The sequence below is a fragment of the Pleurodeles waltl genome, chromosome 8, assembly GCF_031143425.1.
Source record: "Pleurodeles waltl isolate 20211129_DDA chromosome 8, aPleWal1.hap1.20221129, whole genome shotgun sequence".
Lineage (NCBI taxonomy): Eukaryota > Metazoa > Chordata > Amphibia > Caudata > Salamandridae > Pleurodeles > Pleurodeles waltl.
Genome location: NC_090447.1, coordinates 709,680,880 through 709,707,558, shown reverse-complemented (window position 1 = coordinate 709,707,558; position 26,679 = coordinate 709,680,880). Strand labels below are relative to the sequence as shown.

Genomic DNA, 26,679 nt, shown 5'->3' with positions numbered 1-26,679 from the left:
AGAATTCCTTGTGAAAACGTTTGTTATGTTTGAGAGAAAACTCAAAAAGGGCTGATTTTAAGAATCCATTTTGTATTGCTCCTTGTCCTTAAAGACATTTAGGGCCAGATGTATCAAAGGTTTTTACTCATTCTGTGTCTATGGGAAAAAGTGTTTGTACATATGGCCCTTAGTTTGAGTTCTCTCTCTAAACGCACTACCTATTGCATATGCTATCTTATATATTTGTTTAGTAAAAAGCCTGGTTCTACAACGGGCTCGCAACTGGTTACTTTCCCTAGCTGGGGCACATTAATCATTATAATCATGTGGTAAAAATAAACTAAACAACCTCGGCTGTGTATTTTGGGGAGGGAAAGGTTGATATCTATATCTTTGAACCACGAAATCTGTTGAAGGGTTCTCATAATGTGAGAAGTCAGACAGCTGCTGAGGGGAGTCGATGACAAAGCAGGGACGGGAACCAGTGTGTGGAAACTGATTCCCTCCTTAAAATTCCTGTAGGACGTATATCATTATTTACTTATTTTATGTATCCTTTGATGTAGGAGTATAAATATCTCTGTTGAACGCACCATGAGAGCACACTTTACTTCGGGCTGGGGATGTCAGTTGTAAATCTGTTCTCTTTGCTGCAGCAAAATAAATAAGACCTTGGTCTCCACTCCGACTCTCCGTGTCTAAACTCCTTTGTAAATGCATTTGTGAGTATTTTTGGATTCTGCTTTACAACCGTCTTCCTAGAGGATGGTATGGGACATGTTACTTGGGGATAGTTTTCCCAAAGATATTTCAATTTGAGAACTTGAGTAAGATACCTAAAATGACTGAATTACATCACATTAGACAAAAGCGAGAATCATATTCTGGCACAGTTGGAGAAATATTTGGAGCAATAATTCCTTCAGTGGGAGTTATTCTGACTTCTTTGAAAATTTGAAAGTTGCCTACTATTGTGGATCACATGCTGACAAATTTTTCAGGAGCCATGATCCTAATCGATACAGAGATGTCTGCAGTAAGATCTATGACTCTTCAGAACCGCCTTGCGTTAGACATCCTTTTAGCAAAGGAGGGCAGAGTTTGTAAAATGCTGAATCCACAACATTGTTGCTTGTATATACCTAACAATAGTAAATAAATTAGAAGCCTTATTAACAACTTGACTAATGATAGCGCTGATTTGAAAGAGCTGAAAGAACCAGGAGTTTGTGAAATAGTTGGCAAGATATTTGTTTCTGTGGGAAATTGGCTTGGCAACCTGGTGAAAGGGATAATATTGAAAATCATACAGGTGATATAGATGGTTATGATTTGCGTGACTGAAGCATGGGGAATATGTAAATTGTATCATGTGATTAAAATAGAGAAATTGAAAAATGATCAGAGGAGGGAAGAAATTAAAATGGAGAAATTGTTCAGGGAAAATTCTAAAGAAGAAATAAAAGTTAAAGGAGGACAAATTTTAGGGGAGCAAACATTTGTGTGGGAAGATGCAAATGTGATGACAAATTCAGTCATCAGAGGAGGGATTGTGAACGCTGAATTGTTACTAATAAAAATTCATGTATTTTGAATTATGAATCTGCCTAGAATTTGACTAATATAGATAATAATATGAGTCTTGGAAAGTGTGCCCACTTGAGTGGCCGCCATTAATCATGAAGTTTCCTTATTAAAAGCATATTAATAATTAATGAGGTGCCTATGTTTAGGTTTTTGTAGTAATGTGTTATACTAATGAATTCGCATTATGTATTTGCTTTATTAATTGTAGGCCTTAATTTAGCGAGGTGTGGACCTACTTGCACAGCCTCATGTTAAGCTGCACCGTTCAAATAATACCGTGAGAAATGTAAGCTTGAAGAAATTAATACATGTATTTGTATTGTTTTTCACTGAGTTGACTGAACTTTAGCAGATGTCTTTATCTTTCTCATGAGAATTACTTGATAGAATGTCTTGTACTAGTAGAACAAACACTGTATAGTTTAGTGTGTGAGAAAGTGATGTTCCCAGGAGCTAACAATGAAAGTACTGACTGGAGCGCAGATGGATACAGAAATGTTACCTGGCGAGCGTGACGGTGGGAACAGGAGCCAAACATCGACATGTGAAAGTTAGTTTAGTTATATCCTAGATTTGCACTTTTAATTCTATTGGACTAAATGTAAACGTATGATTCTTTGACCAATGGCAACGTGGGAAGTGTTTTAAACGATTTTAAATTAGCCCGACTGCACAGAGAGAGAAGTGATCATTCCTATTTTTCCGCAGAAGAGGTGTGCTCATTCCTATTTCGATTTTCCTCCTGAGAGGATTCTATCTTTAACTTTATTGCTTAAACTTCTGACGCTGAATGCTGATCCCTTAGACATTAATTCCTAATGGTTCGGATAGCTTAGAGTCCCCATTTCTGAAACAGCCCCTTTCACTGTCTGTTGCTGACCGACCAGATGTCCAACTGACAAAAATAATCACAGCTTGATGATCCAAATGAGGAGAGGTATAACAAAATGCTATCGTTCTTGTTGTAATTTTGTCTTTTGTTTCTAGGTACCATACCGTTATTTTGATAGAGCCATAGTTAGATGTTTCCAAATTTATGTTGACTAAAATTGTTTAGCATGAAGCCCAAACATGCGATTCTAATCAGAAGGTTGGTGAGGGAAACCCTGAAATGTTAACAGGTTGCTACTAATAAATAATTGATGTTGCCCAGTTGCTGAACCTAGATGTATGTTATTTCTATTGTGCAGATGTTCCTGCTATTTATTTGAACAGTAACAATGAATGCGTGGTGATACATGCATTAGTTAAATTAAGAATCTTTAGAAGATTTGCCAACCAGTGTGGTTTTTGTATGTGTATCATTGGATTTTGAGACTAAGCTACGTGATATTAGCATTTTTTTTTTTTAAATATCCGTTTATTAGCTTTTTCAATACATAAGAAACATTCCAGCTTACATCAACAATAAGATAACAGAATCTTGTAACGACACAGGCCTGGGCCTATATCCTACCTATCATTGTGTGCTAGCCAGCCGGTAACCAGATTTTCAGTCATCACAGCTAGCCTCTTTGCGCACAGATTTCACATGAGGTAAGATAGGATACAGTTCACTGTCAACAAGGGAGTTCATTTCATAGGAGTCCAGATCACATAGCTACCCTAAGGGAAGGCCAACAACCGATTATATCTTCAAACTACACCAGGGTGTCAGTGCGCCAATACAAAGTATTACTGGCAGAAACATAAGGTGAGCTCTCCACAGACAACAATTAACCAAAACCTGAACAAGAACAGCCGCTGGAGTATTACATGTACAGTCCATAAAGTGCAGTTCAAGCATGCCACTCTGTGTACAGGATTCACTGCTTATTGCTTTTCCATAACATTGTAAGATGGGCTCGCGCGCAGGCCACAACTGTCCACCACCTTACAATTATGCAACCCTCTACACCACACCAAGGCAAACCCAGTCCCACAAACATTCACCTTCCCTCACCCTCACTCACAGCCCAGAAACCATTGCACATCTACCTCTTCTGCTAGTCAGATTCAGACACACTTGAGCCCAGACTCCCAGCCTGCAGGCAGGGCTCTAGTTCTCCCCACCTGTCTGATAACGGATACTGTCTTAGCCCCAACGCATCTTCCCGCTTCAACGCTACGCCATCCGCTGCTGCCCACACCCCGAAAGATCGTCTCCAAGCCTGCGCAGCCGGCGGGTCAACTGATTTCCATCTACGCGTGATCAATCTCTTAGCTGTTATCAAGCCGAGGTCCAGGAATCGCACCTCCGCCCTATGTCACTTACCCCTGGGAAACAGGCCCAGCACACAGACCTGCCAACTGAACGGGACAGGACGGGTCGTGCACTCCGAGAGGCAGTCGACTACTGCCTTCCAATAGCGGTGCAGGGATCCACAGGACCATAGCATGTGCAGCAGGTCAGCATCCACAGAGAAGCAACTGGAAAAAAAGGAAGGCAGATGTGTCAATTGACAGGCTTATCATGGTCACGTCTGCCTTCCTTTTTACTTACCCAACTTATACCTATGGGTAGTAAGAGTTCCATCAACAAGCCATATTGATGTACCAGAACTCCACTCTTTGACATGCCTGACATTTGGTATCGATCTTGCCTTGCCTTGAAAAAGTCATGTTGACGAAACACGTGTTGGCTGTTGTTTCTCGGGATATATGATGAACATTATCATGGCTATTGTTCCTCGTGGCGTATGATGGATATTGCTTTATGGAACACCTTTGGATGAACAATAAACGTGTCTCTACACCTTTTGCATTGGATTCATCATTGGTATACATCGTAACTTATTGAGTACATTTAGTGTGCCCTGGTGTCTATTTCTGAACTTTCAAGCACCATATGTTTTACATATGATACTACCCGCATTTTTTGTGGCTGGATGCTCACCAGTTGGACACCCTTTTGTAGTACCAGCAGAATAATGATGTCGATGTTGTCTTGACTATAATACACATATTGATAGGAGGTGCGAACATCTTACATAGCCACTCTTTTTTCTGTATGCATAAACGCAGTGTGTATCTCCTTAGGTGTATACAACAGCCTCCCCGAGTCCGAGCAGATCTCCATAATCGGGCCATGGTCTCGATCCCCCCTGACCAGCCAGGCCAACAATTTACCTGACTTATCCGCTGAAGCATGTGTTCTCGCCGAGTGAGCAGCGTAATTCAGGCATCGCAGCCGTTCAAGCAGCGCCAGGTGTTCCGCTCGAGCCCCAGCCAACCTGGCCTCATCTGCGGGGCTACTTACAGCCTCTCTCTGCGGATGTAACTGGTTTCGTTCTATGTGGGCTAGGTCATTTTCTATCGCACAACGCAAGTTCCACTGAGTCCCCATACAGTGACCTCGGATAAATACCTTGAACGCGTCCCATTCCTTTAGGCCCGAAGAGGCCGTACCATTGTTATGCTCAAAAAATTCAGGGATCGCCGTTTCCAATAATGCCTTAAAGGCCGCATCTTCTAAGAGCTCAGGACGAAGCCTCCGTGTAGGGGAGATCCCAGCTCAACCGTAAAATCTGTGGGTTGTGATCTGAATGCATACGCCCTAAGTAATCCACTTCCCCAACCGCCGAAGCCAGGTCCTGTGTGCAAAGCATTCTATCCAACCTCACATGGAGGGAGTGCAGGGTAGAGTAGTACGAATAAACTCTATCTACAGCATTCCGCTGTCTCCTAATATCTATCATATGCCACTGTTGTGTCCAATCTAGCAACCCACGCGCTGCAGCCACCACCGGGGACGAAGGTAAAGGGGGGGGGAAGGAACGATCTAAATCAACATCAAGCACACTGTTAAAGTCCCCTCCCAGTAACCAGGGGTATTTGCTCCAGCACGCTAAATGACAGGACAGACTGCACAAAAAAGGAATCTGGTCCACATTCGGTGCATATATAGAGCCCAGCACTACGGCTTGGCCCGCAAGTCAGCCACGAACCAGAGCAAACCTCCCCTGCGGGTCTATGATCTGTTCCTCAGCTACAAAGGGGACACCTGCTTTATTCAAAATCAGGGCACCTCTAGCGTAAGTGGAGTGCCCCGTAGCATATAGCTGTCCCCTCCAACGCCGCTGCAAACGAGGGAGCTCCGAACGCAACAAGTGAGTCTCCTGCAGAAAAGCGAGGTGGACTGAGTGCCTTTTAAGGTATGAGTCGATGGAGTATCGGTGCCTAGGTGTATGTATGCCACGCACATTCCAAGTGATCGCAACATAGGAATTCATGGTAGCGTTAATCTAGAACACCCCATCACCACCCCTTCTTCCTGCAGGCCTGCCATCGCACGCGCAGCAACAAGCTCCCAGCACCTGGGCAAGTACCATACACATAGGGCCTGATTCTAACTTTGGAGGACGGTGTTAAACCGTCCCAAAAGTGGCGGATATACCACCTACCATATTACGAGTTCCATAGGATATAATGGACTCGTAATACGGTAGGTGGTATATCCGCCACTTTTGGGACGGTTTAACACCGTCCTCCAAAGTTAGAATCAGGCCCATAGTGTCCAGCAGAACCAAACAAAATCAATACCATCAGAGCAGACAGACAACAGGCCTCCACCAAAACCCAACAACTCAACCAACCAACAACATAATCACACATTCTAAACCTCCGTTAATAGGAAATTGGGGTAGGCCAATGCACTCAAGAGCAGAAGCGATTACTACATCGGGCAGCCCAGCCAAAGCAAATAACCGGGGGGCGGCGGCAGCTATGCGCAGTTTTTGTAAGTCACAGTCAACGACAGCTACAACACCCTTGATCGCCTGCCCGCAGAGCCAGGTCATGCAAGTTCCCCTCACCCCCAGCCACAGCATCCACCAGCGTGTAGTGAAAACTATATGAACTCTGCTGCTTAGGGGACACAGGAGTCCCAACCAGGGGAGCCATAGCATCATCCAGTCCACCAAACAGAGCTCCTCCGGGCCTAGAAGAGTTCATCCGCTGTGGCGGGAGTCACTGCTGGGCACTCCTGGAAGCGTGGTCGGCCCTTCACTAGCAGGCTGCGAAGTCTCAGCTTCTGATTCCGAAGCAGCTGGCGAAGCACTTGTAGCCGCGGCCGATTGGATCGCCTCACGCCGTTCCTGTATGAGCTGTTCCAGGTCCGGCGCGTGTGCCGCTGCCTCCACGTTCACCCCGCTTCCCTTACAGCTTTGTCTCGCCCTACCACGCCTGTTCCTCGATGTGGGCGGGTTCCTCTCCTTCTACCGGCCCGAGACTCGCCGGCAACTCGAACCATTCCCAGGCCGCTTACGGCGTGGTGAAGAAATGAGCCTTGCCCTCAGCCACAATACGGAGTTTGGCGGGAAACAATAGAGAGTAGTCCAGACTCAAAGCGCGAAGTCTGTGCTTCAGGGGCATATAGGAGGCTCGGTCTCTCTGCACCGCCAGCATGTAGTCTGGGAACAGCATTATTTGTGCATTGTCCACTCTGGGCGGTAAGGACGATCTCACAGTCTTGAGTATGATGTCACGATCCACATAGTGGAGGAACTGAATTATGAAGGGGCGGGGACCACACCCCGGTAGTCTGGGCCGCGTGGGAATGCGATGAGCACGTTCCACCGAGAAGAAAGGAGTCAGCGCGCCAGCCGGCACCAGTCCCCGGAGCCACGCTATGAATAGGCCACCGCATCCTGGCCCTCCACCCCCTCCGGCAGACCAACCACACAGATATTGTTCCTTCTGGTGCGGCCCTCCGCATCTTCCATACGATGCTCAAGTTCCGCCACTCGCATTAAAGCCTCCTCCATCGTGGACTCCAAGCACGTCGTCACTGGTGTCAGCTCATCCACACGCGCTTCAATCGCATCTGTTTTGTCAACCAGGTTACGGTGGTCAGCATGCAGGAGTACAAAGCCGCTGGCCACTTTATCGATCTTAGCCTCCAAAGATGTGCGGGTTAGCTCCAGCGAGCCTCCAATGCGCTCCTCTGCGGCCAGCACTGCATCCAATTTCTGCCTATCCCGCGCTGCAGCTTTTTGAGGCCTCCCATCCCCAGTACCAGATCGAAGGCGGCCCATCCCTGCCATATCCAGGGCAAGCACAGGCCCCAACCAGCTCCACTCCTCTCACCAGCTGCCTCACCTACAGCTCCGGCAGTTCAAAGCCCGCCGGCGCGCACCACCTGCTTCAGGAGACCAGGCCCAGGGGCTGTCTTCTGCAATGCAGCACTCTCTCAGCAGGCTGGGCCCTCTGTGGCGACCACCAACCTCGCACTGCTCTCCAACACGCCTTCCCAGGGCCTTCCCGTCAGGCTCTAACGAGGCCCTCTTTCCAGAACATTCACCTCCCTGGCTGGCAATGACGGTGCTCCCCTGCCAACTCCAACTCAACTGCCTGTGGTGGATCTTCTCCCCTGGCCTGCTCCCAGGGCCAGGCCCGCTTGCTTGCACCTCCAATTGTAAGCTCTGCAGCAGCACAAGCAGCCCGGCCCCCTATCGTTCCTCCACTGTTCACCTGCTGCGGGCCCTCAGGCCTTCTCTCCGTCCATTCGGGCTGTGGCTGAGGCCCCTCCAAGGCAGCTCCACTCCAGGTGCCGTCTGCAGGGAGCCGACTCCCACCCCTGCTGGGCCTCACAGGCTCCCCCCGATCCCCTCCAGCCCCGGCCGGGGCAACCGCTCACCTCGGGGGTGCCACAATTCCACACTTGCGGCCCACCTGCACCGCACCGCACTCAAGAGGCACCGGAAGGCCGCGTTCACCGCTTCTGCGGGCCGCGTCTCTGCAGGCCCGACTCTGTGCCGCCGCCCGCTGGGGGGCGGCACCATGCCCCGCCACGGCTCAGGGCAGTCTACTGCAGGTCCTGCCGGCCTCGTATTCCCCAAACGGCTGCGCATCCGCCGGGCGGGACGCGGAGCTCCTCTAGCTCGCGTCCGCCATGTTCGGCACCATAGCCACGCCCCCTGATATTAGCATTGTTAATATAGAGAAATTAACATCCTACCTTTTACATAAAGATGTGGTTATTCATGGCCAAAGGGGTCATGGTGCATGAGATTACAGACTCCAAAGATTACTGATATTGTTGATTGATAATATTGATGATTTGTATTGTATTTCTGACTTATGGTGGGAATTACTCTAAGCGCAGTCAAAAGGTCCATTGAACCTCTACCGTCCCCTTATAAATTAAAATGAAGAAACCAAAGAAGGTTAGACGCACCAACAGTGGCTAGCTGGAAATGTAGGTGTATTCTGTTTTTGGGCTGCCATGATATGAGTTATAAGGTTGGATGCTGCAGTTTTGGAAGCAGCCTCCAATCCACGATAGCTAGACGAGAAAGATATCTGTCATGATCAGATCCTCATGAAGTGCAGACACACTGTTTCTTAAATCCCCCATTTTTAAGAATGGACGCACAATAGCACAATCCTTTTCGGGTGGTGATTCCAGAGTCCATAACCATTTGCCCTTACTTCAATGCTTATATTCAAAGGCTAATTGAAGGACCTTATTTTCGAAAAATATGTTTAATTAGGCCCTCTTTTCCTGATCCTTCTGCCTGGTTATTCGCGGACTTCTTATGCTACGTACCCGAATCTCTGGATATGGCTTGTTCCTGACATTGACTCCCTCCCTTTTCTCTTTCTCAGGACATACTACTTCACCTCTCCAAAATGTCGGATCTTCGGTGTTTCGTTACTTTAACTGTTCACCAACTTACCGCACCCCTATCTTTAATCCTTTGTAAACACCTTCAACAGTATCTTTTAGTTAGGTTCAAGAAGCGCTACACTAATGCAATTGCAGTGGTTTATGTGGACAAAAATACAATTTCTGACCTGTTAGTGGATAGTACTGGAACAGAACGGACATCATCAAAGTACCTACACGACACTTTGCGTCTCAAAGATTAGGAGAATTACAGCAGTGCCTATCATAAGCATGGCATGCACTCTCTCCGTGGGCATTGTCACTGACATCTCTTTGGAGCTGATGCCTCGCTGCTAGTCAATGTCATGACTCCCCACTAAGGGTGACCCCTTCACATAGCGCTTCCGGGCTCTGCTCACATGCAAGAATCATCTCCCCTCACCGTAAACCAACAACTGAACGCATGCAACATCTGCGCCGGCTCACGAGAGGCTGGCCCGTGACTTCCGGAGTACAGGGCAATTTATTCCGGTGCATCAGCAAACAAGGTCTTTTCCGGTGTAGCAAGGGTTTCGTCGGGAATGGTTTGGACGTCTATTTGGGGGCGGTTCGTTTTTTTTTTCTAACCAATCGTTGGCCCCACTAGGAACTACAACCACAAAGACCATCCTAGTTCTGCCCCTTCGCTTGTCAATCAGTTTAAAACCTGCTTTCTGATAACTGCCCCTCTCCTTAAATTAACGTTGTTTGGAGCCAGAAGCAAAGTAGAAAGAACTGCTCGGATGATTGAGGTCTTCTTTCAGGAGGCGGGAGGTAAGGTCCATGTTCGGGAACCTCCCACCTGCTTATAAATTTGGCATCTAGATTTGTGACAGTTTGGTCTGCCTACTGTGTTTTCATGCTTCTCTTTTCGTTTGACATGGACATTTCGTTTTTAATTTGGGTCGGGACTTTGTGGTATACTAAAAAATGCATTTAGCGCATTGAGAGCTGTGACAAGAAAACACACCGCAACGTTACGATCACGTATGCCCCGTTACAGAGTATTACTTGGATCTCAATCTTTAACATTCTTTAGGCATGTGTATATTATGAGAACAAATTCACAGATTGAAGCATGCCTCCTTGTCTAAGAGGAGCACCGATCAAGTGAGGAGCGCCTCAATCAGTGGCAAAGTTACTGATTCAACTGCATATTTAGGTTCTTGTCAGTGTGGGATGACACCAAAGCTTTACATGGGCAGGTACTACTTATTTAATACCTCCGTTTCTTTATTTTGGAAGCAATAGTAACAGCACTTCTCAGCGCTGCTCCAATTCCTTTAATGGTAGAGTACCGCCACTACACAGCAGAAAACATACACTCTGCTCTGGGACGAGGATACCCGCACTTCTATTTTTCCATTTCAAGCCCTAGATGGTATAACGAGAGTTGGACCAGTTGGGTGTGTGTTTTTTTTTTTTTTTTTAGATGAAAGATCCTTATCTGGTATACAATTATTTCAGTGAGAGTTTGGAAAAGGATATTGTGGAAGCTGGTTTGAAACTTTGGTGGCAGTGCTCCGTGTATTTTGTCCATTCCCATGGAACGTGTCTTTCTGTGTCTGTGACGGATGAACCCATTGACGACAGTGGAGGTGATTTTTGTTGGCGAGTCAGGAAGGGTTGCAGGGTGGTTGATTACATAAAAGTGTATGGGGCATTTTGTGTCTTTATGGGAGTGGGAAAATGATTCCCAGGCGAGTGACACCCTTGAAATGTGCATGAGTTGATTCCTGTAAGAATTCGCCAAAAAGGAGCGAACGGAGGATCCCTGGAGGGAAAGTAGGTATCCCTGCGTGATTTAATGGGGTCCGCTTCAGCTCCCTTTACAGATAGTCTCAGGAAACACCTGCCCCAGTTGCAGTGATCAGTTGTTGAGGTTTGGGATGTGTACCAACAGCCATAAGAGCCAATTGGACCTACTTTGTTATTGTCATGAAGTGGACCAACAAACTTAAATTATATTTAGTTCATGACATTGAACCCTCATCTGCCAATCTTGATATGCCTCAGCATTCGGTTCCCTACTACACCTAGGACAAAACAGTGAACCTTGGTAGCCCAACAATGTAGAGAGCACGATCCTGGAGGTAGATGGCTTCTTACACAAATGATGGGATCCCTAGTAATTGATCTAAAATTATTTAATTGTGCACACACTAGCTTTACTGTAGGAACAACTGATAAGGGTAAAATCAAAAAGTGATGTTAGGAATTAAAACCAACCTCAAGAGGTCAATACCTTGATAAGTTAAAGGCGCATTGGGCACTAGATACACTAGTTAGTACCTAAGTTGTTGAATGGGTGATTACAGGGAGGCATTAGCAACTCCTCTCTATGTGGAAGTAGCCTTTTTTTTTTTATAGGACACCAATATTAATATCACCCTATAAACTGTATTAGGTTAGACATGTTGGCTGCTCATAACTTATCAAATCATATACTTATCATTATAGGATGTAACAATATTTGATGGAGATAATGTGATTCACCTATCAAATAAACCAACAAGATAAAGAAACTACAACTGATTTCTTCAAAGGGTAGATACACTCGAACTTCTACAAGTTCCTAATTTAATGGTTTAGTGGTGCACCGAGTTTATCCAACACATCCTCATCTTCTTAGATCCCTTCCAAAGGATCTAATAATCTGTAGATTACATAACAGAAACACAGAAGGTGGCACATTCTTTTGAGGAGTTGAAAAAGAAACTTTGTGAAGGGAGCACCCGTTATGCTTTGTTACCCCAAGCAAAGTTTCATATTGAAGTTAATGGAACAATCAATTTTTTGACTGCCCAAAGTTCAGTTACATTATGTTGAAATATTGAGGTTCTGAAGATGGCTTTATCAATTTATACAGGGGACTTTTCCTTTTCACATCCTCTTTGATGTATAATATCTGTGCTATTAAAGGAGCATGTCAGATGATTAGATATGTTCCAACGTAATCTATTTTTTACCTCCCCTCGGTAAACTTTTCTTTTTTTTTTTTTTTTAAGTCCGAGCTGGTTATTGGATATATGAGATGTTTCAACTAAAACATTTACACAGAAGTATATTACAAAGCATCAATTACAACGCTAACATGTACTTTGCATCGTATTGCTGCTCCATGTAAATTACATTTACGCCACAGGCATTTACGTTGCATTTTGTGTACCTTGGTGAAAACTTTCTGTTTGCACATTCTGGCGCTGTGTTCACACTAAATAAGCAGTGCATTTCAGGGAAATAACACTGCCATCTACTACTTTCTGATTGTAAATGCAATGTTAATCTTTTTTCAAGTTTCACATTCAGGTTTAAGTTTATTTACACTGTTAATTAAAACCATCACAATTCAAGCATGCATATTAGTATAAATACTTAGCCTACTTACTGTATTAAATAAAGACTCATAAAACAAGAAGTGCTTGTTTAAACTAAAAATTATCATTACAATAAATGTGTACATGGCTGAAAAGTTCTCCACTGATTCCAACCTTACTCTTAGTCTTGAGTTTAGTACTTTCTTACTCCCATACAGAACTATGATTGTAGACGAGTGAGGCTCAGGGAATATTAAAAATTATTAACACTAAATTATGCCTGAGACTGTTTTCTGGCTGCAGTTAACCTATTAAGAGATTTACTAACATAAAATGATAACCCATGCGTGCTCGGCTAGACTTTATTCTCTAGTTCTTTCTGGGCCTGTACCATAAATTTGGTCCCTTGACAAGAAAACGGGATTGAGAGACCGCTGAGCCAACTGATGATGGCCGGCCTGCATGAGCGTATGTTCAGTGTCCTGTAACCTAGCAACCCCGGCCCCACACAAAAAATGTGTTCTAGTGACTCCTGTCTGTGCCCACACAGTCGACAGAAATGTGTTGAATCTTGTTGTCTCCATGAAAGGACCATGTTTTTCGTTTCCATCAACCCAAATCGAAAGAGCATGAACTGGTGTTCCAGCAACTGGTTGAAGGATGCTGCTAGATATTCCTGTGCCTGTAAGGTTTTGTATGGTGTTATTACAATCCAGGCGTGCTGTCTTCTTGCCAGTTTTTGTTTGTCAGAATTTAAAGACTTTGTCTTGGTGACAGCATTTGCCTTCCGATAAAAGTCCTTTTTGTCCAGGTGCTGCTCCCAGGCTTCTGGCAGACCTAGCACTTTAATACAGTTGTTTAAATGCTGGCCCCAGGTGCCTTTATCGTTGTGGCGCTGTTGCTCCTCGATTTCCATCCAACATAAGTTATTTAAGGTACCAATCTCTGCTGTGCGCATCCTCCAGCATAATTTGATGAAAGCGCATTTACTCTGAAATTCGTAGTTTTTCAGACCCAGTTCTAGGCGGACCTGGGATCGAGATGCTGGTCGTGGTATGCAAAAAAAGTTTTGTAGGCCTTTGTCTGGACTTGATTGAATAAAGCTGCCTCCTTTCCCATCATGATTTCAGCACCATAAGTGACAGTGGGCATTAGCTGTGCTGCCATGACTGAGAGCAGGTGAGAGTATGACGGTCAGCTACATTTTTTTTGTTTTAATACTTTGAAGCCATAGGTCAATGAAAGGGCTTTAGCTTGAGCAACAGCAAGCTGTGGCTTGAAAGTCAAAAGGCGATCCATGGTGAATCCCAAATATTTGTATGAGGGGGCAATCTCCACTTGGGTTCCATTTATGAACCATGAAGCAGATTTATACTTCTTGTGTACTAGGCGGACAACCTTAGTTTTACTCAAATTCAATTCCAGACCTTGCATTGTTATGTATGTATGAAATCATTGATGCTGTGCTGTAGGCCGACTGGTGTTTGGCTGAGTAAAACTATGTCGTCTGCGTACTGTAGCCATTCTATTCCTTTCTTGGCCAATACTGGCAAATGGCTGTTTACAGGTGCTAGAGCCTCGGCTAGGTCAGCAAGATATAAGTTGAACAGCGTAGGAGCTAATGCACACCCTTGTTTTGGTCCTTTTGCCGTTAATATTCTGTTTTTGAGGTGTCCACCTTCTCCGATTTTTACTTGCGCCCAAGTGCCTGTGTACAAGTCCATCATTGCATTGAGAAGGCTGCAGGGTAAGCCCCAACCATTCAGTTTCTCCCATAGGCGGGTTCTTGGCACGCAATCAAAAGCTGCCTTTAGATCAATAAAGCACGCAAATAGCCTTTTCTTCTTAAGCCTGGTTTTGTTTCCCAGCAGAGCTGGGGTAATCAGGTTAGTGGAGGCTCCCATACCTGCCCTGAAACCTGTTTGCCATTGTGAAATTAGATGTTTGTCATTAATCCATTCTGCTAGTTGTTGCAGTAAACAGGCTGCGTAGAGTTTTTTGCTTCCACGTCTATCAATGCTATTAGCCTGTAGTTTGAAGGGCTAGCGGGGTTGCCTGCTTTGTATATTGGGTGAATGAGACTAACTTTTCATGCATCTGGTAGACCCGTGGTGCCCTGGAGGTCATTAAAAAGCAGCGTTATATAGTATGCCCAGAATGACGTGTCTCCTAATCTTTTTTCATTATTATCCAATAGTACCCAACCCTTTGCCCTTCATTGTTATTACTAATCATCCAAAAAATAAACTAAAGTAAGTTGTTAGAATTCTATTTATGAAATACAATATAATTAGCGTTTTAGATTTAAGTTACTACCCAACCTTTGCACCTATATCACTTAATCACCCTGTTCATAATCGCCAATCTGACCCCGATTCAGGCCGACATCAGCCAGAGGCTGACGGCACCCGGTCGTGCTCACAAGTATTTGTTGTGGGCTCGGTTCATGGGGCTCCACTGTTATTGGGGCCTGATCTGCCTGGAGCTTTAATGCCACAGGCCATCTTGATCGCCAGCGTTGCCACACCTGACTTGCAAATCTTTAATAACAGTTCAAGCATTAACTGATCGTTGTCCACATAAACTGAAATCTGGAACATGAATCTAGAGCGACAAATATATATATTAGTATGTACTATCTGGGACCACCGTGGTCCAGGTACACACACACTGTAGTGATTTGTTGGAAATTAAGAGGGGTGTCTGTGATGGGAGTTTCATGGTAGATCCTGTAATTTGTTGGCAAATGTCAGAACTAAGAGCATACTGCCTGGTCTGTTTGTAAAGATGTGCCACCAGTAGCGTTTCTATAGCAGGTCAGAAGCATCACCCTCATGCGCTGCTTGGATGAGATCTAACCTCTGGTTTTGGTTGGAAATTACGCTGTTAATATCCTATACATGGTTCACTGTTTGGCTTGTTTTTAGAAGGGGACTGCGCACAAAGTTGTTACAGCCCTGCCAAAGGAAGAGGGAAGGGCGTGGTGAACCCAATGCAGTTCTCTTTCCAGCAGCTCTAGGTGGTGTTGCTAAAAAGAGAACAGTGTTGGGTTTACCATTTGAAGACCCACATATCCAGCATGAACAATGAGATTCCCTGGTTACAAATAGGGCCTTGATCTGACACTTTCTGATAGTGCATCCATGCACTACCCAAATACGCAACCCTCTACACTTGTGCCCTTTAAGCATCTGACAGGGAAACCTTGATCTTGGATGCCAACTTTTTGCATATTACGTATTTAGAATGAACACTACACTGGGGATTGCAGTATTCGAAATTGCCCAGGGGAAAAGTAGTGGATACAGTTGTTTATGATCCCTCCTAAATCTGTTTTTTGACATCTAGAGCATACTGATGTTTACGCACCCATGCACTGTCTAATTATGCATTTCTCGGCATCTGTGCCCTTTCAGCTTCTGGCAGTGAAACTTTGGTCTTGGATGACCTCCCTTAGCTTATAACGTTTCCAGATTGAACAAGACACTGGGGATCACAGTATTATTAATTGCCCAGGGTGAAATACTGGATACAAAATCTGTTCTTTGACATCTGGAGCATACCTACTTAGGATTACTCTTCTTTTTGTGTGTCTGTGTATGTGGCAGTAAGACACAATGTGTAGAAGCACACACTATTTCACTCCAGTCACTTCATTTACAAATGTAGACGGTTGCATGATTAAACGGCCAGCTGTTTCAGGCTCATGCGATTCAATTTCCCTTGTAGCTGGGCAGACAAGTGCAATGTAATCTTACGGCTCGTGTTTATCTTCACGGTAGTTGAGGGAAGGATTGCAGACTCTTCCGGACTCCATTTCTCATGAGCCATGGTGACAAGGTGCTCCCAAGATTGAAAACACAAAATGACACACTGCCTGTGTGCCATGTCCCCTAACACTGCATGCAATATATGATGGTCAACCCTCTAGCAGGCCTTACAGCCCTAAGGCGGGTGCATCATATTACATGTAAGGGCATATATGCATGAGCAAATATGTCCCTACTATGTCTTTGTCAGTTCCTAGACAGTGCAAGTTTATAGGGAAGCTTTTTTAAATGCATGTGCTGAACACTAGTCACTAGGAGTTCCCCAGCTACACGATGGCTTCGCTGAACACTGGGATGTTTGGTATCTCAGAATAATAAACCCTCAATGATTCAAGTGATGGATTTATTAAGAAATGCACACGGGGAGCATCTTTTGAGATGCCCCCTGAAAACCTGCTACTAGTGTGTTGACTGGCTGACTGGTCCTACCCAGTTCAGCTTCTACAGACGCGTTTCTAGACTCTGTGCTCTTGAGGCGCAGAGGCAAAAACCTGCACTGGGAAGAGGTGTTACCTGCCCTTTAAGGCAGAATGGACATTCTAGGGCAGGTAGCGACAAAGGCCTTGCCGTCTTTGGAATGCGACCCAGGTCCCTCCAGATGTTGGAGAATATCCATCCCCCCCCCTCTTTGACCCACCTGTGGTGACGCCACTTTTGGCAGCACCACAGGCAGGAAAAATAGTTAAATCAGGAGTGCCCACTTCATGCCAGTCCCACCCCTAGGTGGACGAGCTGAAATGGACACTACATTTTACATTCCTCCATCTTGTTTGGAAGCAATTGGGACACTAGGGTGAGTGGTCATAAGGGTGTAGTCCCCTTTAAGGTGAGGAGCCCATTGGCTACCACCAAGCACCCTGTAATGCCCCAAAAAACAGTACTTAGGTGGCAACCCTGAACCCTAGAACACAGATTCCTGACTACCTATGAAGAGCTGGACACTACAGCGTCACACCAGCAGATAGGACTGCAGACACCAACTGACTTGGCCCCAGCTGTCTGCAGCCCTCAATGATTCTACATCAAAAGACAAACCGTCCTGCAGCCCTACACCCTCCAAAGCCCTGGGAGGACTGCCTGCCTTAAGCAAAGACCAAGATCTCCCGTGGACAGCAAACCTGTCCAGAAGAAACCAACTTAAAAGAAAAAGGTCTCTGCCCTGAGGCACCACGAAATCGCCCACGGACCCACTTCTGCACCCGACGGTCAGGACCCAAGTCTGAATGGCTCACAGGTCCCGTGAAGGTTTCCCAGCAATTCTAAACCCGAGGCCACCTTGGGTTGACCCATGCCGGACTCTGCCTCAAAGCCTGCAGCCTCCGTCCGAAGACTCCCCCTAAACCTCACAGCCTAGTTAGCTGTTTTCCTACATCAAATAACATCCCTGCATCTGGAGCCCCTGGACCTTGGAGAGCTGGTCAGACAGTGTCTCTGAGTCCTTCAAAATCGGAACTTACCTGGGCAGCTGTGGGTTTTCTTCATTCAGCCTCCTGGCCTAAGTCTGCAGCCTTTTTCCAAAACCAACCTCCTCCACTGACTTGCATTGGCGCCTGATGCTGTGTTGGCACTCTGCACCTGGCCGCCCTTGTGCGACTGAGTGTGTAACAGGGATGTGGAATTCCTATCGCCCGACGCATCTTGTTTGGGGTCAAGGGCAACAAGTTTTTATGTTTACTTTGTCCTTGCGACAAGTAGGCCCAACCCTCTGGGGCACAAACCCTTTGGCTGCCTGTTTACAGAGAGTGGAACTCTCTGCAGTTGAGGTAATGTTTCCAAAAGATAATGCTGTTTGAACTTGTATTTATGGTTCATTATTTGAAAGCCTTCATTATTAGGGTGAGTGCTGTAAATAAATGTTTTAAGGTCACACTTCACTACTGACGTTGGTTCCAGTACAAAAAAAAAAAAACGTGTATACACATGTTTGAAAAGTTTAGGCTATGAGGCTAAGTATAATGCTCCCAGAATGCTCTCTGATTAGATGCAAATGAAGTGTCATTTAGTCAAATGTTTTGATGCATGCTAGTATTTCCCAAAAATATTTCTAATGGAAAATCAGTGTAACCATTTTCAACACGATTATGGGAAGCATGAAAATAAACAAACACTGAAAAAGCCAACTGATCTGACATTTTTATAAGTCTTTTAGTTTCATTAATGCGTGTCTTGTTTTGACATGGCTTTTGTAACACTTTATTGTTGTGGGAGCTACCAGGCCCTCAACATTGTAACAAACACTGGCAAAAAAAAAAAAAAAAACGTTTTTGAACTTTAAAAGTACACATTGCCACCAGTGGCATAACAAAGGAACGCAGCCGCCCTCCAGGGGGCCCCTTCAGCACAGCACCTTCCGTGAGTGAGTCGGGAGAGGGGGCTCCTCCATGTTCTTTGCAAAGGGGCACCCTCCAGTTTCGTTACGTCACTGATTGCCACTGTAGTTCCTGACACTGAACAAAACTACTTTTGTGTGCCAATATGCTCCTTGTGGAAGAGTAGAATGCGATCACTCACAGTAAAGCCAGCCGAAAGAGAGAGAAATTGAAGTTTAATAAAAACAAAATGTCTTTGTTAACACCAGACCTAATTAGGGACCAAGACCCACATGTAGTTAGCTTTTTGCATGTCGCAAACATGCGACGTGCAAAAAGCACATTGCGATGCACAAACCCAGTTTTGCGATTCGGGTGTTCCCTTCCTAATTGCGACTTGCAGTGCAATGTAGGATTGTTTTGCGAACGCGGGCACAAACCAATCGCAGTTTGCACCCATTTCAAATGGGTGCTAACACTTTCGCAAAAGGGAAGGGGTCCCCATGGGACCCCTTCCCCATTGTGAATGTCACTGTAAAAAAAATTTCAGACCAGGCAGTGGTCCTGCGGACCACTGCCTGCTCTGAAAAAATGAAACGAAAACGTTTAATTTTTCATTTTTGTAATGCATCTCGTTTTCCTTTAAGGAAAACGGGCTGCACTACAAAAGAAAAACTGCTTTATTGAAAAGCAGTCACAGACATGGTGGTCTGCCGTCTCCAGCAGGCCACCATCCCTGTGAGGGCCGCCATTCGCAAGGGGGTCGCAAATTGCGACCCACCTCATGATTATTCATGAGGTGGGCATTTGCGAAGCCCTTGCAAATCACAGATGGTGTCAGGGACACCATCCTACATTCGGATTTGCGACTCGCAAATTGTGAGTCGCAAATCTGAACCTACCTACATGTGGCCCCAAATTCTTAATGAAAGTCACAAAAGTGCACCCATGGTATATGTCGTACCCCTATAAAATATTTGTGAACTGTATTTTAGCATGGGTAAATACGCATGTGTAGATTTGCTCATGTGGAAATCTATTGAGCATTTGCAAGTTAATTTTCCCTCCAGCCACTTTCTTCCCAACCCTGGAAGAAGTTCTAATTCTGCCATTGTCAGGAGTAAATGTCCAACCTTTCTTATTATGGGAAAATATTAGAGAGAAGCTGGTGAAAATCTTTAAAACATGCAGGTTAGTAGGTTTGCAGACTCAAAGCCGTTCCAGCCCTGGAACTATTGCTTACTGCTTCCTCCAGCCCCAGTATGCAGATCTGCAGAAAGGTGGCAAAATAAGGAAATTGCTACAGTAGGGATTGAAACTGCAAGTATTCAAGCCCTACTGTGGTAGTAGCCCTGGCATAATCAGAGAGGTTATTATCAGAGCTCTTACATAATGAGATTGCTGCCATAATTTGGCGCCACACTACATGGCACCAAAGGGACAAGTAGATCTTTTTACAGGACAAGTAGATTTGAGAAGCAACCTGTCCCCTGGACAAGTAGATATTTTAATAAATTCCACACCCCTGGTGTAAGTTTGGTGCTGCCTTGTGGCACCCCTTGTACTTAGGTCAACCCCTGGGAAATCGACCCCTGACACCACTTAACTAACCTGTGAGCAGCACATCTTCGTTCCCCCCCAGTCTCCATTGGTTAACATTGGACACCCGATTCGGAATCTGACCTCTGCACCTGGCCACCCCTGTGCCACTGTGGATACACTCTTGGTGCTTATTTGAACCTTGCCTGGTGTTGACCTAAAACCCTGAAGACTGGATTTTTAAATAATGTACTTGCCTGCAAAACTGCATTATTGTTTTCCTCCGATAGGTTAACGTTGCAGAACTGAAAAATAGTACTGTTTGATTTTTGAAACTGCTAAGTATTTATGCTTGTAAATCTACTTACCTGATTATGCAGTGCTTGGGTTTGAAACCTATGTTATTTTTCTAAATTGGTCTCTGATTCATTCTTTGAGTGTGTGTCTCATTTATTGCCTCTGTGGGTAGAATAAATGCTTAGCACTACCATCTAATAAGCCTAACTACTCGCCCACACGGTTGTACGACGGAATGCCGACTGACAAAACAACGGGTGCCTAAACAACGAGGTCGGAACACCGACCTCGTTGTTACTACTAATGCCTTTACCACGAATGCCTTAACAACGATATTTCGTTGTAAAGGCATTCCTGGTAAAGTCATTAGTAACAGGCACCCATTGATCCTGCATGCCTCACCCCCTCCCCAAAACCTAAAACGCCCCACCCCCCCAACCCCACCCCAAAACCCCGACCCCCCCTCCCCAAAACCAAAAACGCACCACCCCACCCCAAAACCTAAAACCTCAACCCCCAACACCCTCCCCAAAACCTAAAAAGCCCCACCCCAAAACCTAAAACCCCGACCCCCAACACCCTCCCCAAAACGCCCCACCCCAAAACCTAAAACCCCGGCCCCCCACCCCCTCCCCAAAACCAAAAACACCCCACCCCAAAACCTAAGACCCCAACCCCCTCCCCAAAACCTAAAACGCCCCACCCCCCAACCCCACCCTAAAACACCAACCCCCCCGCCCCCTCCCCAAAACCAAAAACGCCCCACCCCACCCCACCCCAAAACCTAAAACCCCCCCACTTACCTGAGTCGTCGCCTCATCTGTGTCGTCCTCCCCAGCCGACTCCCTTGTTTGTACCTTAACCATGCATGTTCGTTGTTCAGGACATGCGTGGTTAAGGCACAAAATAACGAAGTCCTGGTTAAAGAAAGCGTTGTTCCGCTTTCGTTAACCAGGACTTCGTTATGAAAAAGTCGGCATAAAGGATGTTTCCTGCCCACACTACCACAGATAGGGCATTAGAGTTATCTATTTCTGCCTCTGCAAACCTCTGGGGATCCACTGGACTCTCTGCATGGTGTACTTCTTTTTATTGCACCACATAGAGAGCCTGCTTCCTATACATATGATTTATCGGATTGACCGACACATCTGTTGAGCACAACATACACATCGAAATAACACATGGCAATAGGTAAGCAGTAGCGCTATTTCTACCCCTTGTGTGATCTTAAGCAAGTTGACCAAGCCATTTCCCCCAGAATCAGTTTTGTTTATGAGGGCAGCCTTGGGCTACGGAGATCGGTACCTCTTGTTGTGAACACCAGTCCACCTCCTGTTGCCACTGGGATATGGCAGGAGGATTAGGAGTTCTTTTGTGAGTGGCTATGTTATGTTTGGCAGCCATCAATGCCGTGCCCAGAAATGTCCTGTCAGCCCTCGTACCCCCAGAGCCCTCAAGGACTCCCACCAAAATCATCAAGGGGGAGTTCCCACCATACCACTGTGGTAGCTCCCCTTCCATCGCTGTCCAGAACTTCTGGACCCGAGGACACCCCCCAACCACATGATAGACATTGGCAGGGTTGTCACCACAGTGAGGAAAGGTGGGCTCGGGGAGGAAGCCTGCACGGTGTAGTCTAGCTGGGAGAGGTAGGCACTCTACAAGCAGTACGTTTGGATCAGGCGCAGTTTAGAACATATGATGATGGTTCTCGGCACCATAAGAGCATCTCTCCAGCTTTCATCCTCTAGAGGAACTATCTGTTTCTCCCATTGAGCTCTAAGGTGGTCTAGTGTGCGCGGGGCATTCATGGTCAAGGTACAGTAGATCAGGGATACACCATCCCTGGCCAGTGCACCCATGAGGAGTGTGGCTTCTAGGGGACTAAATTCGGGGAGAGGGGTTGGTCTGGGGAACAGAGGAGTAGAGGGTTTGTCTCAGTTGAATATATTTGTAGATTTGCATGTTAAAAAGAGAGTAAGTGTTCTGAAGTTCTTGAAAGGTCCGCATATGTGTCCCTGACCAGACATCGCCTAATTGCGAGAGGCCTATAAAGTCCCATTTCCCAAAGCCCTACAGTGACGGAGTCTCTTGCAGCCAAATGTCATGTCAGAGGAGTGTTTGCTGTGTGAGTGTTGGTTCCAGTGAACGAAGCGAAGGTCAGCTCTCCAAGCCATGAGTACTGTTTTGGTCATGGAGGGTTATTTTGGGGGATAGGGGAACCATAGAGCATAGCCAGTACTTGTGGAAACTGTAGAAGGGATAGTTCTAGCCGATAGGTGGGGTCCAACCGTCCCCCATTGACCCAGTCGTGGATCACTAGAAGGTGGGATGCCTGATAATAAAGAAAGAGGTTGGCCATGCCCAATCCACCTTTGTACGAGGAACATTGACAGTGAGTAAGTGCTAGGCGTGGTCTGGATCCATGCCATAGGAAAGAGGTGCCAATCTTATCTAGCGCTTTAAACCATGGTTGTGTTATGTGGGGCGGCAGGTTTTGGAAGAGGTACAAGAACCTTAGCAGGATCATCATTTTACCTAATGCTTTGTGTCCCATAACGTTCAGAGGGAGGGCCTGTCATTTGGTGAAGCCATCATGTATAGGATATTAACATTGTAACTTCCAACAAGGATAGGACATGCAGTGTTGTAGGTGGGGGTCATTAGTTGTGTAGCCTACACAAGTAATGGGTTTGCACTCAACCACCACTGGGAACCAAACATCCCATTGTAGGACCTCACTCTCATAGGGTAGAGTTGCAGAGCAGTCCAAGGCTTACTAAATGTGTGTGGTGTGGGCTAGTAACCACCATTTACGAGCACACAAGAATAACACTCAATAAATGATTGTCCAGTCTTTGGTTTTTCTTTTGATAAAGTAAAAGTACATTTATTATTCACACACTGTTCAATACTACGAAACAATTTACAAATGTATATGAGTTGATGGAATTACTTTTGGATGACATTGCATAATCTTTCTTGTCTCTCCCAAGAGGAGATATAAACCACCAACCTATGTGGTATAGCTTTCCCTTGTAGTCTAGACCAACATTTGACTGTACATTGGGAGGCGAGAGCACCCGATACTGGCAATAAGGTACATCTGCTTTGATCACTGGTGGCTGTCGGACTCATTACTGAAATAAGCATAAACAAGGAACATGTCTAAGCAGGCTGGAGTGGTTGGTCTTGCTAAGATCACTCTCAGCATGATCTACGGAGTCTACCCACTCCCCTAAAGGATGTTGGCCAAGGTGTGAGAAAGTAGCCTCTTTCTAGCATGGATACCCCCACTTTTGGCCTGTTTGTGAGTGTGTGTCAGTGTGTTTTTACTGTGTCACTGGAATCCTGCTTGCCAGGGCCCCAATGCTCATAGATAAAAACCTACATGGCAGTGTGTTTTGCCTGTCTCACTGGGATCCTGCTAACCAGGACCCCAGTGCTCATAGTTTGTGGCTTAATGTGTGTGTTGTCATTAGTGCTTAACTGTGTCTCTGAAATTCTGCTTACCAGAACTTCAGTGCGTATGCTCTCTCTGCTTCCAAATTAGTCACTATAGTTTAGTGACTTCATTTACCAATTCCTTTTGGCACACTGGCCCCCCCCTTATAAGTCCCTAGTATATGGTACCTAGGTACACAGGGCATTGGGGTTCCAGGAGATCCTTATGGGCTGCAGCATTTCTTTTGCCACCAATAAGGAGCTCAGACAAACCCTTTCACAGGACTGCCACTGCAGTCTGTGAAATAATGCACACATTGTTTCACAGCCATTTTCGCTGCTCTTAAGTAACTCATAAGTCACCTATATGTCTAACCTTCATTTACTGAAGGCTAGGTGCAAAGTTACTAAGTGTGAGGGCACCCTTGCACTAGCAAAGGTGCCCCCACTCAGTCCAGGGCCAATTCCCCGGACTTTGTGAGTGCAGGGACGCGATTACACCTGTGAACTACATATAGGTCAATACCTATATGTAGCTTCACAATGGTAACTCCAATTATGGCCATGTAAGGAGTTTAAGATCATAGAATTGCCCCTCTATTCCAATTTTGATATTGGGGAGCCAATTCCATGCATCCTGGGGGCTCCACCACTGACGAAATTGGACAAAGGAAAGAGGAGTGACTACTCCCCTGTCCATCACCACCCCAGGGGTGGAGCCCAGAACTCCTCCAGTGTGTCCCAGACTTAAGCCATCTAGTTTTCCAAGGTGTGGGGACACTCTGGAGGCCTCTGAGTGGCCAGTACCGGCAGGTGACGTCAGAGACCCCTCCTGATAAGTGCATACCTGGTTAGGTAGCCAATCCCCTCTCAGGGCTATTTAGGGTCTCTCCTGTGGGTTCCTCGTCGGATTCTGCTTGCAAGCTTCCATCAGGAATCCTCTGCAACCACTGCTTCATCCTCTGATCTCGGATCAACCGCAGACTGCTCCAGGAATCGCTGTAACTGCAACAAAGTATCCAGAAGGGCTACTTCGACATCTGCAACTTCAGCTCCAGCCAGTAACTGCAAGGGTTTCCACGGTGTGCATGCCCTGGGGACTCCCTGTCTTCACCCTGCACCAGAAGGACCAAAGAAATCCCCAGTGGAGTGACAGGGTCACTTCCCTGCTCCAGCAGGTACCTTCTAAGACGACAATGACCGGTCCTCTTGGACTCCTCTCCTGGCGACAAGCGTGCTCCTTGGAACACAAAGGTGGTGGACCCATTTGACACAGACTGGCCTAAGGTCCTTCTGTCCAGATTTGGACGAGGTAAGAGCTTGCCTTCCCCGACTGCGACAGTACCCCTGTGCACCACGTCATCTTCACCTCCTGAGGTGTCTGTGCACTATTTGCAAGAATCCTTAGTGAACAGCCTGGCCCAGGTCCCCAGCACTCTATCCTGGGGCGCTCAACTCGCTGAGTTGTTCTCAGGCGACGTGGGACCTTCTTTTGTAGTGCTGTAGCAGCCGCAATTTGCACCTTCTTTGTCCCTGTGTCCTGGGACCTCCGTGGGTGCTGCCTGGTCATCTGTGGGTTCCCTCCAGTGTTGGGAGCCCCCTCTGCCTCCTCAGTCCGAGTTGAGGCCCCCAGGTCCCTCCTGGGTCCAGGCAGCTCCATTTTGACGCAATCCACGGCATTGCTTGAACCAAGGCTTGTTGAACAAATCCAGCGCTGCAACTCGCCTGCATCCAACATCTCCACGTGGAACATCCTTTGCATCATGCAGGAACCCGCAGCCATCTACTTTGGTGCTCTTCTGCAGACTTCTTCCAACCAGAGAATCCTCTTTTGCCCCAACTTTTAGGTTGGCAGGGGCTCCTGTCCTCCCTGGGCTCTTCTGTGACTTCTGGACTTGGTCTCTCTCTTCACAGGTCTTCAGGTCCAGGAATCCACTGTTTATTGCTTCCAGTCTTGCTTGGTTCTTGCAATAACTCTAATCACAACTTGTAGTGTGTCCTAAGGAAACTTGTAGTACTTTACTCCTACTTTCCTGGGCTCTGGGGTGGGGTATTTTACTCACCTTTGTGGTTTTCCTACTCTCCCAATGATTCTGTACACCCGACACTTGTCTAGGGGGGAATTTGTGATTCGCATTCCACTTTCTTAGTATATGGTTTGTGTTACCCTTCGACCTGTTTTCTCCTATTGCATTCTAAAGCATTTCCTATTGTTTGCACTATCTTATGACTATTGCCTCTAAGATATTTCTGGCCTTGTGTCACTAAAATAAACTACCTTTATTTTTGGTAACACTGAGTATTGTCCTTTATTGTGTATAGGCACTTTGTAACTATAGTGGTGTTGCAGGAGCTTTGCATGTCTTAGTTTAGCCTAAGCTGCTCTGCTACAGCTACCTGTATCAGCCTAAGCTGCTAGAACACTACTACATTTCACTAGTAAGGGATAACTGGACCTGGTATAAGGTGTAAGTACCCACTACAAACCAGGCCAGCCTCCTGCACAAAGTTAATCCTAATCTACATTAAAATATTCGACATGAAAATGTTGAAGGCATTGCATAATCTGAAGTGGTTTTCTGGGAGCTGCCTGGTCCTGCAATTGATATTTCAGAGGCTGACAGAACTATTTCTATCGTTCTGATCAGCTGGATAGCCTCGAAACAGTTAATTATTAAATAACCACTGAACTAATTGGACAGAGGTGCTATTAAATATGTACCTGTACTATGGTTGACCACATT

The 26,679-nt window shown here is 45.9% G+C and overlaps 2 protein-coding genes across 11 annotated transcripts in view; one reads left to right on the top strand and one right to left on the bottom strand.

The window, feature by feature from the left end:
- Positions 1-9,727, bottom strand: part of TXNL4B (thioredoxin like 4B) — a 94,894-nt gene extending 85,167 nt beyond the window's left edge. Inside the window, exon 1 of one of the 9 annotated variants that reach the window (XM_069204852.1) lies at positions 9,600-9,727. In XM_069204852.1, coding sequence (XP_069060953.1) covers positions 9,600-9,629 — 30 coding nt within the window. In that variant the 5' untranslated portion in view covers positions 9,630-9,727. Of the gene's footprint in view, positions 1-3,823; positions 3,942-8,185; positions 8,468-9,345 lie in introns of those variants that run through there. The other 8 variants (XM_069204854.1, XM_069204857.1, XM_069204859.1 and 5 more) reach the window with 8 other exon arrangements.
- The window catches only part of SENP7 (SUMO specific peptidase 7), a 790,555-nt gene continuing 773,568 nt past the window's right edge, over positions 9,693-26,679 (top strand). The window contains exon 1 of one of the 2 annotated variants that reach the window (XM_069204850.1): positions 9,693-9,970. The gene's annotated coding sequence lies outside the window, so the exon portion shown is untranslated. The remainder of the gene's footprint in view (positions 9,971-26,679) is intronic. The other variant, XM_069204851.1, reaches the window with a different exon arrangement.